The following is a 12,621-nucleotide window of genomic DNA, read 5'->3' as shown; positions in this document are numbered from 1 at the left end:
CTTATCTCTGTCATTTAAACTAGTAACATGCTTAAATTTCAAGTGTCTCTTTTGCAAGAATGCCCCTGATTTTGCCTTATACTTTTAGTCTGTTCCTCTTACAACTTTCAGTTTTTTGGCAAACTGTTGAGGACTGGGTCACTAAGTAATAAGCCATTTGAGTTTCAGACTTCATATCCCTCATAAAAATGCATGTCAACGCAAAACCTGTTATTGCACTAAGTACGTACATAAGAGCAACATTTAAAATCTGTCTTTTGGTCTTTATCTCTCGGATTACTGTTTTGCTTTGTGCCCGCTTTTTGAGCTAAGGGGTTGAGAAGCATGGTATAGCATGTTAAATAAGCAATGTAGCACAAAATGCTTTAAAGAATGTTTTCCCACTATAATAAACCAGTCTTACTCATATCTCTCAACATCGTAGTACAATACACCTGGGCAAAGGCCAGAAAATAGGGGCAGATGTTTAATATTCTTCTTCTGAACTTAGAAAGTTATTAGAATAATAGGTTTCAATTGGCATTAAATTTCAGAAGGATATGAAGTCTGAAACGCAAACCTGTTGTCATTATTTGGTGGCTTCAATCACCAATGATTTTCCAGAAAACCAAAAATATTATGATGAATAGTTCAAAAATATGTGACAAAAATCTAGGCAGCTCAGAGGTATGGTCACTCCTGAGCTGTATTGCATGGATTGGGTTGGAAACATTTTCACGAAGATCAGCACATTTATTTGCTGAACGGTTAAATAAAAATATATCCTTAAGAGCAAGTCTGTCACCCATAATCGTGGAATAGCTGCATGCCTTTTAAAAATAAAAACTGCTACATTTTACCCAGGCACAATTCAATCACATTCTACCCACAACACAATGCTAATGAAAGCCATTCTTCAACAATCCTAATTGTTTGGCAATCCAGTTAAATTGACGTCAAACTGGGTCAACAGTCCATAATTTCGTCAGCGATCCCAAATCTGTCATTATGTTTGCAGTATGGAAAAAAGTGTGGAGTGGACTGTGAAAAAAATAAAAACCGATCAAATGTTGCTGTACAGCATTCCTCAGCATCAGAAAAAGAATCTTCGACAGAAGACGAGTGTTACACACATATAAATAGAGAGTATTATCAACCATAACACCCAACAGCCCTTTAATCTGGAGCAGAGTAGCCACCTATAATGGGGTCCTTACGGTATTTTGGTGACGTGTTGTATGGGTAAGAGCAACTTCCTTTTCTGTAAGAGGGAGTGAGTTGCTGCCGGTTGTAAAATGTAAGGATCTGGATGTAGGACTTTTAATTTTATTAATATTTTATTAGCTGAGGGTATGCTGATTATAATCAATTGATTGTCCTTATTCCTTAGGTCGAAGGTAACATTTAAGATCACGTTGACATCGGACCCTAAGCTTCCCTACAAAGTGTGAGTGCGTATTCCTAGTTGACAAGCCAATGTGTTGACATCTGGGCTGCTTTCTAGTTGTTGGCATTCGAACAAATGTACACATTGACACACGTGCTGATTTTTAAACATGTAAAGTGTATACAGGATATTGTTGTGCCTTTTCATTTTTCATATTATTCGTCAATGCTGAGGGGCTTCAGAGTTGTGATGTGTTCATTGGGTCTGCCACTTTTGTAGGTACTCGGAATTGGATATTTCTTAATGAAGTTTGTCATTTAAAAGTATAAGTAAGATTCTTGTGTACATTAAACCTAAAGGTTGCTGCTGCGGAACCGTATGCTGTATCATCTTATGTAATTTTGAATGTAGTACAGAAAAAGAAAAAAATACATTGGTAGAACAGAGATATTAGGGGTATTCAAATAAATGAAGGCAAAATATGCATGCTAACAATGCAGACACAATATAAGACAGTTAAAGTCTTATGTAATTTACATCACGGTATGGTAACAATACTGAAAAGCGCTAGTGGATGTAATGCACATTACGATCAAGGCGATTTTGTCTAATTTATAGTTTAGCTTGTTAAACGTAAATCCCATTAATGTGGAAAAAAGTGTAACAAAAGTTGTACGAGAGTCAGAGTGTGATAGGTCTAGTCAGTTAAAGTGTCTGAAGGCACTAATGAGAGGTGTATGGTTTGTTCAGTGGTTTGAGAAAATGTATACGCTTCTTTTGTGTCACATTTTTAACCAGGTGAAACTTGTTGAACTCAGTTTTTCTGATGGCACAAGTGTGGCAGATTCCTAGTTTGAGTATTATAAGGCTTTCATACAACTGAAAAAAGAACATTTTGTATTCAGTTCTGGTTTTAGCTGACTTCAGAAGGCTTGTTATCCTATATAAAGATGCAGCTGAAGCAAAACAGCATTCTTTCACAGCAACAACAACAGTTTGGAAAATCCTTTCCATTTCCTAGCTATCATCAGTAAACTACCAGTGGCACTGCACTGCGAGGTAAAATAGGCTTCATCCCTGTTGTACGTTTACAAGGTCGTTGTATGCAGGAAGCTCAGTACTCAACAGCCCACTAATAAATATTTTTAATTTATTCCTTATAACTAAAATAATCTCTGAAACTTCTGACCTACCACAGTCATACATTTTGCTACGTTTCTTAACATCCTTAAATGCAACATATTGCAGGGCAGTGGCTACTGTTTGTCCATCTGTCCAGACTTGCACAGTGTTGTGGGGGGGGTTTTGAGCAGATTCTTGAATATACACAAAAATATGGCATACTAATAGCCTTGTCTGCAAAACCAAATTAATCTGATTGCAACTGTAATGACCGTGTCAAAAATCAACCCACCTTTTAAGAGACTAAGAGGCTAACATTTAAGCATACCTTGTTAGAGATGTGCCACACAGAAGAATTGGTCTTGGTCTAACATGGTTATCCCTTCACAGCTTATATTGTAGAGCACTCCCGCCTTATATGCAAGGTACTAATTTTTTGGACTTTGTGTGTGTCTCTCTTTATCTGAAAACATGTTTTAATTAATTAAACAAAAAAAAAACTTTTAGCTGAAACACCATAAAATTTCATAACTGGGCATTTAATGTAATGAGAATAGCACAAATGTCTGAATTTTAAAACATGTTCTGAACTTGCATTTAGAACCAGAAGTAAACAGCAAAGTCAAATTAGACTTGTAGACATTGCAGTATTTTATTAAGAGACTTTAGAATTAGACTGACAAACTCAGAAATTGAATATTAGCAAAATGTGTTTGTTTTAATTTCTGCATTAAATAAACTGTACTTGAGAGACTTTCTATAGTGAGCTTCACTTGCCACAAATTTATTTCATGTCCTGGTTTGTCTACATGTGCTGCTTTACTACTGGCATTACCAGCTTTAATCTGTCAAACTAACACAGTGCTCAAAAACACTTTTAAATGTTGTATTATCCTCTTCAAAAATTTCTTTAGCGATCTCAAGCAGTTGTCTCAGATGTCTCTTATATGGGCTAAGTACAGTTGAAACTTGTGGCGCCTCTGATTACAAGCAGTAGGGTAACTGGCCCTATTTTTTTTCTGTCTGCAAAGGCACATGTGCTACCTATTGAGCACTGACACTGACAAGTGGCACTGCTTCTGGAAATTTGGTAATGTATCCATTATTGATTTCCATTGTTAGATTTTATCTGTGGCACCACAGTGTGTATAGCAATATGTTCAAAATGCACTTTTGTGGTAGGATCTGGCATCAAGGGACTGTATAATGGGGCACAGTTTTCAAGTTTCATTAGTAATAATTGGTATAGAAGTTTTCCCCTTTCTTTACTTTTATTTATATAAATACATCCATTTTTAACTCTGCAATAGAGATAAAAAGTAATGGCAACATCTTGCTCACTATCTTCCCCTACAAGTTTAGTTATACTTTATTTTGGACTACTTAAAGTATCCTCTTCCTGTTGTGTCTTTTCAAATGGCTTACTTGTAAGTTCACTAACAATTGCTTTCTTTGTCAGTTGCCTTGAGGTGGAAGGCACAGTTTCTTCATCTAAAAAATGTCATTGCAGCTTGTCTTCCCCTGCAAAGGGTATTTCTAATTCTTGTTTCTTTTTGGTTGCTCCCCATCTTTGTTGGGAGAGTGGATACCTCCCTCTTATTTTCTTATGGTACCTTTTTTATGTAGATGATATGTCAAAAGTAAATTTTAACTTGATTTTACTTTTCTCTTGGCTTACAGATACACGCTGCAAAGAGTTTGCCTTTACCTGTACTTTACAAAAAAAAGAAATAGGTCTCAACTCTGATTTCTCCTGCTTATCATATTTTGTGCTCACCTTGTTCTGATGGTCCTCACTCAAGTGCATTTTTGTATTTTATCTGGTTGCTTCCTTGCCAACAATTGTACATTTCTGTATACATGTTTTTCTTGAACTGACTTCTCTACTTCAAAGTTTTCTACAGTTCATATCCAGTTCCTGAAGTAACATCCATTTCTGCTGTTCGGTCACCATCCTTGTAATAACAGAGAAGTCCTTTTTAGTGTCTAGCCACAACTAAGTTCTAGCTCTCTTTGTAGTATCTATGCCAACTTCCTTCTCCTTTCCTTGGTTCTGAACCTCTGTTTTCTGGTTTGCAATAGTTAATGGAAATTGCTGAATTAATATATGCTTAGTTTTGTAGGGGCAAGCTACCTGTACCCCAATATGGGAGAGTTTTATCCGTATCCCAGACTTAGTGTTTGGTTTAACAACAGCTAATACAAATTGCTGAAACATTCTCTTCAATTATAAGCATTGTGTCATTAGTTAATTAGCTAGTAACTGTAGTAGAACACATCAGATTTCTTGGGATCACTTTTTGCAATACACATTTTCTTATGTCACTAGAACTGTTGCAAACCCGCCTACTACTAAAATTGTTAACATTTTTTCTTTCCTGCTAAAATTTTTAACCTTTTTTTTTTACTAATCAGCTTCATGCCAGACCTTCAAAATATGCTTTGTAATGCATTTGTGTGCCTACCAGTTTATCTACATTAAATGTTCAGGTATGAAATTGTTTTATTTTTTGTCCTTCAGGCATTGTATCCGTCATAATCAAAAGTTTGTATCATAGTTCATGCATGTTTTCAGTCTCTCTTCTGTCAGCTTGGATGACATGATTCTTGCCAGTTTACTCTGTTCCATTTCCCAGTTCTGTGTGGTGGCAAAGCACAGAGCGCTTAAATGCCACCAAATAAGACTGTAGTTCATCCACCTTGGTTAGTTTTTCCCTAGACAGCACTGGCGTGGGCTGGCCACTATATTAGGCGGCACAGCTACTTGTTGCTGCAATTGCACCAGTTTTTGGTCGGTCCCTACTTGTGATTCCATGGTTTTGTTTAATAATTCCTTTATGGTTGCAGTCATTGGTTAAACCTGTCAAGAACAGAACGGTCAAAGTGCTGTAGGGAAATAGTAGCCCAACTATAGTTTGCATTTGGCAGCAGAAGTACTTCAAGAAACTGAAATTTGTCAAGCCTTTGGCCAACTGTCCATGGGTACACCACTAGCGTAAGCACAAGAAGATACTGGGGGCATCATCTATACAGTCCAGTAAAACAAAGTAACAACCCAGTTGGCCTCCAGGTTAAAACAAAATACACACTGTACATCTGGTTCAGTCCACCTAGCCCCTCCTGGATACAGGCATCTCCAAGGGCAAGTTTCCAGCCTTATTAACAAGTACATCTGATGTTGTAAATCTTTGTTCATTCATTACAAATAAGACCTCTGTTCTGTCCTCGGAACTGATACGGCCTTTCCCAAGCTCGCTCCAGCCAAAAACTCTCAGCTAAGATCTACCCATAATGCACCTCTCCTAGTTACTTCAGATCTCGTTTGCCACATTCCTAGTCAGACTTGCTAGCCATCTCTCTCAAAGCTAAGTAGAAAATTGTTATTTTTAAGACAGTTTCTCTTCAAAAATTGTTTATTTTTTAGTCAAGTTAGCCTTTTCTCACTGTCGCCTTTAACCTAATTCTGTTCCCTACCCTTTACCTTGGTAATTTAATTTCTACCACTATTGGTACTGTCCTTCTCTCCTGCCCTTGACAGGCCCTTCCTTACCACTTGTAGTATTTTTTAAACTCCATCGTTGGTAATCTCTTCCTTTTTTTTCTCTCCCTTTATTTTATTTTTTTCTGTAGGATAGCCTTGTTGCCTTACTGTGTCAGACGAAGCTAAGTTGGGGTTTAAACAGTATGACAAGTGTGGGCATAAGATGCCTAACCCGGATACACATGCTCGTTGAGTCTACTGTTTGGGCATGGATCATATTAAAGGTGACTGTGACATTTGTGCTAGTTTTAGCAATCGTACACTAGCAGAACGTAAAAATAAACTTATTTTAAAAGGTTTACTCAAGACACCCTTTTTTTGGAGGTGCTATCTGGGTCGGAGGTCTCGTCCCCTCCAAAGACCAAAAAACATAAGGTAAAACTGCGTCACTCGGTTCCTGCATCTCTGTCAGTTACGGAACTGAGTCAGCTCCGTGCTTCGCAGACCTCTTTGGCACAAGGCTCTGTGTCTTCTCCCTCGGTGCCATCCATGATATTCACCCCTATTTTGGTTCCAACCTTGGCACCACTGACTTCAGTGCCGTCCTTGGATCTGACATTGGCTCCGATGACTATACCTGCTTCGTCACCATCCCCGGCCACAGTGCCGACAGTTTCTTCGGCACCATCGGCTCCAAAACTCAAATACCTGCCAAGGACAAGATACTCTCCAACTTAACAACCCTTTTTTGGGGCAGAGGTTTAGCCCCTTTCTAGAAAGACCTGATTCTCCTTCAGCAGCCTCCTTTAGATCCACTAGGAATTTTTCTGAATTAGATCTAGTGCGGGTTGTGGACCAGCTTCTGGGAGATAGGGGGTTACCCATTCCAGCTAGACGTTCCGTCCCTCTTGGCTTGGAATCTTTTACTACATCTTCCCCTGTTTATCCTCCTCCGGCCTCTACCCAGATCCCAGAGATCTCTGTACCAATGTCCACTCCGGTGCATACTGTCTGTGCTCCAACAGCAGTATTTCCTCTGACACTGACCACGCTTGCTGCATCGGCTCCGGTGGAGCTGATGCTCTCTCGGAGCAGTACTTGGACCGTCTGTACCTTGGTACCTAGCCTGGCGCCTATTTTCTCAGTGGCGCCATCTACGTCCATGGCTCCGACAGCTTCCAGTTCTTTCGGAGCTCCTCACTTGGAGGTGGGCTCCTCAGGGTGGGGTGTGACCCCAGTTCCGATGTTGTCCCTCCTGGTTCTGGGCTCCCATCCCTCCTTGGGTGGGCCTGCTGTCCAGGTGATGGAGAGAGTCCTTCACTCTCACTCTGAAGGCTCGCAGTCAGCACCAATGACATCAGTATCAGGACCCCAGGCATGGGAGTCACCAGAACCCCCTTTGAAGGGAACCCCTTCTCTGGAGTCCTCCTCAGAAGATCCCACTGTGGAGCCACCCCAGAAGAAACGGTGTAAGAAGAACCACCTTGATTCCCCGGAGGAATCTATCATCAAAGACACTGATTGTGATGAGGGGGAAGGATCCCCACAGTCTCCCCCAGACGACATCTCATTCGGAGACATTCTCGAAATCCTCAAGCAGCGGGAAGACTGGAAGTCCTCTAACCCTTCTTCTGAGGAATCGGTGTTCTTGCAGGCCTTCTGTGCCCGGCCATCTACTTCCTGGGTGACCCTGCCTGCAGATGACCTTGTTAAACTCATTGTGTGGCGTGCCTGGAAGGACTCTGACAGTGTAGAACTTATCCCCCAGAGGCCAAACAAAATTTTATCTACACCTGAAGACCAGACTAGCCCCACTGGTCCAAGCAGTTAACAGTTGATTGAGGGAGCAGGCAGAAGATAGTTCCACTGTCCATCTTCCAAGCAGGGAGTCCCGGACCATGGACAGACTGGGGAAGCGGACCTATGCTTCAGCTACCTTCACTGTTCGGTTGCTGAACTATCTGGCACACTTTACTCGCCTCCAAAGAGACCTAATCTCCGAAATGTCTTCCTCTTTGGTGGGAGTACTGCCTGATGAGGTGCATGATACTGTCGCCTCGCAGCTAACTACCTTTGAATCCATCTCAAACTCCTCGATGCATTTGATATCTCACACCACTGAGGGGGCAGCTCGAGCTGCCGCATCAGGCATTGTCATGAGACCTAATGCTTGGATGCGGTTGTGTGACTTCGCAGACCCCTTTAAAGCTTCCTTCGTCAATGCACCTGTCGACGAATCTGCACTTTTTGGAACCAAAGTACAAGACACACTTGCACCTAGTGAGAAAGACAGAAAGACCTTGTCTGCTGTGGGCATATGCTTTTCCAACCCCCGGAGGTCCTACTCCAGGAACCAGATGTGGTTCAAGAAATCCCAAGGATCTTTTCGTGAAACTCGTGGTGAAAAATCCCCCCCGAGGGCAGAGGGGGCAACTCATATGGAAGACGCCCCTTTCAGGGTAGAGGGGGTCCACGTAACCAGGGCGCTAGAGATTCTTTCTGTGGCGGACCCTACCAGCTCTCCTAATGACCAATTGCTTTCCTCTGAAAGCAGTCGGGGGTAGTTTTTCTCTGCATCTACCTGCCTGGCATGTTATTACTACAGATGTTTGGGTGCAGAAAATAATATCCAGAGGCTACCAAATACCATTCGATTTAACTCCCAGACCCATAAAACGAATCCCCGATGTACCCCCCAATCCGAGGGAATTTGCAGCCTTAGAAATAGAAAAGTTGCTAAGAAAAAGAGTCATCCAACTAGTCCCACCAGACTAGACAGGATGTGGGTTTTACTCTAGGTTCTTTTTAGTGCCAAAGACAGGGGACTGGAAACCAATCCTGGATCTCAGCCTAATGAACAAATTTATCAAATTTATCAAACCACAAAAATTTCAGATGGTCACGGTACAGTCCATTCGTCCCTTCCTAGGGGAGGGACAACTGGATGTGCTCTATAGACCTCCAGGACGCATACTACCACAAAAAGAAGGATCACCGCTCCCGGAGGTTTCTCCGCTTCCGGCTGGGAGCCAATCACTACCAGTTCATGGCACTGTCGCTTCCCAAGTGGTTCACCAAATGTATGGCAGTTGTGGTAGCTCATATTCGACTAAAAGGATTCCAAGTGTTTCCCTATCTAGACGATTGGCTCCTTACCGCTCCGACCAGGAATCTTCTAGTCCGCAGCCTGTCTTATACTCAAGGTCTCGCTCTCCGCTTGGGGATTACAGTCAACAAAGACAAATCTCAGATTTCCCCAACGAAGACACTGGAATTTATTGGAGAGGTCTTCGACACTACATCCTGTCAACCTTCCCTCCCCCCTCTGTGGCCTTTGAAAATAAGACATCAAATCCAAGACCTTCTTCCTCAGACCTATGTACCAGCATGTCTTTTACTGCAACTCCTAGGCTCCATGGCAGCTGCCATTATGTTAGTACCACTGGCGAGACTTCACATGAGAATCCTGCAGTGGCTCCTTTTCGCACAATGGTCGTTGCTAACTCATCCACTCGACCACATGATACGTCTTACAAACAGTTGCAAGGAAGAAATGCTATGGTGGATGAATCCACAAATTAATGTTTGGTGTCGACCGTTCTGTCTTCCTCACGGCCTTGGTGACCACGGACACTTCCCTGTTAGGATGTGGGGGGGGGGGGCATTTCCAGGGAAAGCCTGTCCAAGGCACCTGGTCCCCCATGGAGGCCAATTTGCACATAAATGTCCTGGAACTGAGGGCAGTTCTCTTAGCGTTGCAAGCGTTCCATGCATCCCTAATCTCTGGGACCATTGCAATTCAGTCAAACAACATGTCAGTCGTCTGGTATATCATCAGGCAAGGCGAAACCAGGTCTTACCCCTTGTGTCGGGAAGCCATGAGGATTTGGCACTGGGCGATAGCTTCTAACTACTTTCTTATAGCAACGCACATTCCCGGGAGTTACAACCTTATTGTGGACAATCTGAGCAGGAACATCCTGATGCCTCACGAGTGGTCCCTCAACCCTGTAACAGCGGATCGGATCTTCCAATGCTGGGGCAAGCCTTGCTGCAACCTGTTTGCTTTCCCCCTAAACTACAAATGCAGAAGCTACTTTGCCCTGATTCCACCCTCAGGGGGAACCACTGAGGGATGCTGTAACACACGATTGGCCTCCGGGTCTTCTGTATGCCTTTCCCCCATTTCCCCTCATTCCAAAATTTCTCCAGAAAGCTCAGAGGTTGAAAAGCAAAGTGATCCTCATTGCCCCCTACTGGCCCCGTCATGTCTGGTTCTCGTTTCTATGGCCTCCTCTGACAGCCCATGGATCCTGGATCATTCCCAAGACCTGTTTTCTCATCCTCAAGGACTTATTCATCCAAACCTGCACAGTCTTAAGCTCACAGCTTGGTTCCTCCACTTCCAGTGATTGCTAGGCTGCCTGACATCCCATCTCCTGTTCGTGAAATTCTTAAGTTCTCTATTTGGGCCAAAGATCAGAACTTGGACCCTTTTCTCTATGCCTATTCAAAAGATCCTACAATACCCAACTACTCTTTTACATGCAGGAGCCTCAGCTTCAACGATCACTGTACATTTAACAGCTGTCGCCAATTTTCATAATGGACTTGATAATTCTTCATTTATGTCACACCTTTTTGGAAGGAGTATTACATGTCGAGCCTCCCTTAGAACCTGGGACTTGACTTTGGTACTTCAGTCTCTCACAGGTCCTCCTTTCGAGTCCTTTGATTCATGTGATTTAAAATTTTTGTCACGGAAAACCTTACTTCTAGTAGCACTTACTTCAGCAAGAAGAGGATCTGAGCTGCAGGCCTTGAGTGTCAAGAGACCTTACTTGATCTTCCACGCGGATAGGATAGGATGTCCCTTCTTTCTTGTCCTAGGTAATTTCTGGATTTTCCGTTAACCAATGTATTGACCTGCCAGTTTTCTTCCCTCAGCATTCTAATAGAGGGGAGTACCTTTTGCACACACTTGATGTGCATCGGCAACTTCGTTGTTATTTGGACAGGACTAAATCTTTCAGGAAGACAGATCAGTTGTTTGTGGCCTTTGCAGGACCCAGATTGGATAAACTTGCTTCCAAAGTGACTTTATCCTCCTGGCTTAGAAACATCATTACCTTTATCTAGCAACAGAATAAGCTACCCTTACCTTCCAGAATAAAGGCTCATTCTACCAGATCTATGGCTACTTCTGTAGCATTTCATTCCAGAGCCTCTGTGGATGATATCTGCACAGCAGCCACTTGGGCAAGACCTCATACCTTTATCTCTCATTACAAATTGGATTTGGCCTCTAGGGGATGAGCATCTTTTGGTTCTATGGTGCTCAGGAAAATCCTTTCTTAGGGCTAACCAGGACTCAAGTAGCTGGGGAATCGGTCCTATTTGTAATGAATGAACAAAGATTTACAACGTCAGATAAAGAAGTTATATCGTACCATAACGTTCCATCTGTGTTAGATCTTTGTTCATTCATTACTTCCCGCCCTCCTTCCCCCTGCCTGGACTTCTGGTGGACATTAGGAACACCTGCTTAGGGTATTTGCTCAGACAGAGCCTTCTACTATTTTTCTATTACTGTCTCTATTATATAGGGGCAGGCAAACTTGATCTGAAGTAACTAGGAGAGGGGCATTATGGGTAGGTCTTAGCTGAGAGTTTTTGGCTGGCGCAAGCTTGGAAACGGCCATATCGGTTCTGAGGATGGAACCAAGGTCCTATTTGTAATGAATGAACAAAGATCTACAACACAGATGGAACATTATGGTAAGACATAACTTCTTTTTTCTCAAGCTACATTCCCAGGTCACTTTTAAATGGTTCTCCAGGTCAGTTTTAACTGGGATCTCCCTTCCTGTTTCCAGGGTCCTCCTTCAGATGATTCTCCTGGTGAGAAACTAACTTGGTGATTTTGCTGCTTTCAGGCAGATTTTGTATATGCAACCTCTGTTGTTGGTTGTAACCTAGTTAATTGGCTAATTGCTGTGGGAATATCCCCAACCCATGTGCCATACTGCAGTAAGGCACCCTGCACATTTTCCACTTAACCATGTACATGTATGTTTCTATCTGCTTACATAGATACATGTATTTGCTTATGTAGAGTGGATTGTGGTTGACTCGTTTCATGTTGATCAGAGATAAGTAAACACTGACTCAGTGCACTTCTGGAATGGACTTTAACATGGCTGCTTTGGGGAGGGGTTAAGTCCATGTCTGCTTGTGGTCACTTAATCGGGGTTTGATGAATTATGAGTGACATCCAGTGAATCAACAATGATGCACTTAGCAAAAGAGATGGCTTCCATATATAGTACAGTCACTCACATCAAAGGTGTGGGTGTGTGACGTATATATACGTACTCATAAAGGTTCATAGGTAAGTACTAGGCTAGCTGCCCTTGTGAGCTGTTTTAAGTCTAGTCAGTTTCCCTTCCAAATGTGAGAATTAAACCCAGTACCCTGTGTCAGTGAGGTTAACACCTTAACTGTTATACTATCCCAACACTTATACATGCACATTAAAACGATGGTATCCTTCGGGTAATATCTGTGCTGGACTGTTTGGATTGGGAGGACAGGCATGAGAGAGAATTGATCTGTAGGTGTGCTCCTTCTGTCTGACTTTCAGTTGTGTGTC

At 42.3% G+C, this 12,621-nt stretch overlaps 1 protein-coding gene across 1 annotated transcript in view; it reads left to right on the top strand.

Moving 5' to 3' along the window:
- The first annotated feature begins 1,027 nt into the window (after positions 1–1,027).
- The window catches only part of UFM1 (ubiquitin fold modifier 1), a 343,593-nt gene continuing 331,999 nt past the window's right edge, over positions 1,028–12,621 (top strand). Inside the window, exons 1-2 of the mRNA XM_044073323.1 lie at positions 1,028–1,276; positions 1,370–1,426. Of these exons, the coding sequence (XP_043929258.1) occupies positions 1,275–1,276; positions 1,370–1,426 (59 nt within the window). The 5' untranslated portion in view covers positions 1,028–1,274. The remainder of the gene's footprint in view (positions 1,277–1,369; positions 1,427–12,621) is intronic.

The sequence above is a fragment of the Protopterus annectens genome, chromosome 5.part1 (assembly GCF_019279795.1).
Source record: "Protopterus annectens isolate FY-2018-M chromosome 5.part1, PAN1.0, whole genome shotgun sequence".
Classification (NCBI taxonomy): Eukaryota; Metazoa; Chordata; order Ceratodontiformes; family Protopteridae; genus Protopterus; species Protopterus annectens.
The sequence above is the reverse complement of the archived record's forward strand: the minus strand, read 5'-3'. Positions and strand labels throughout refer to the sequence as shown.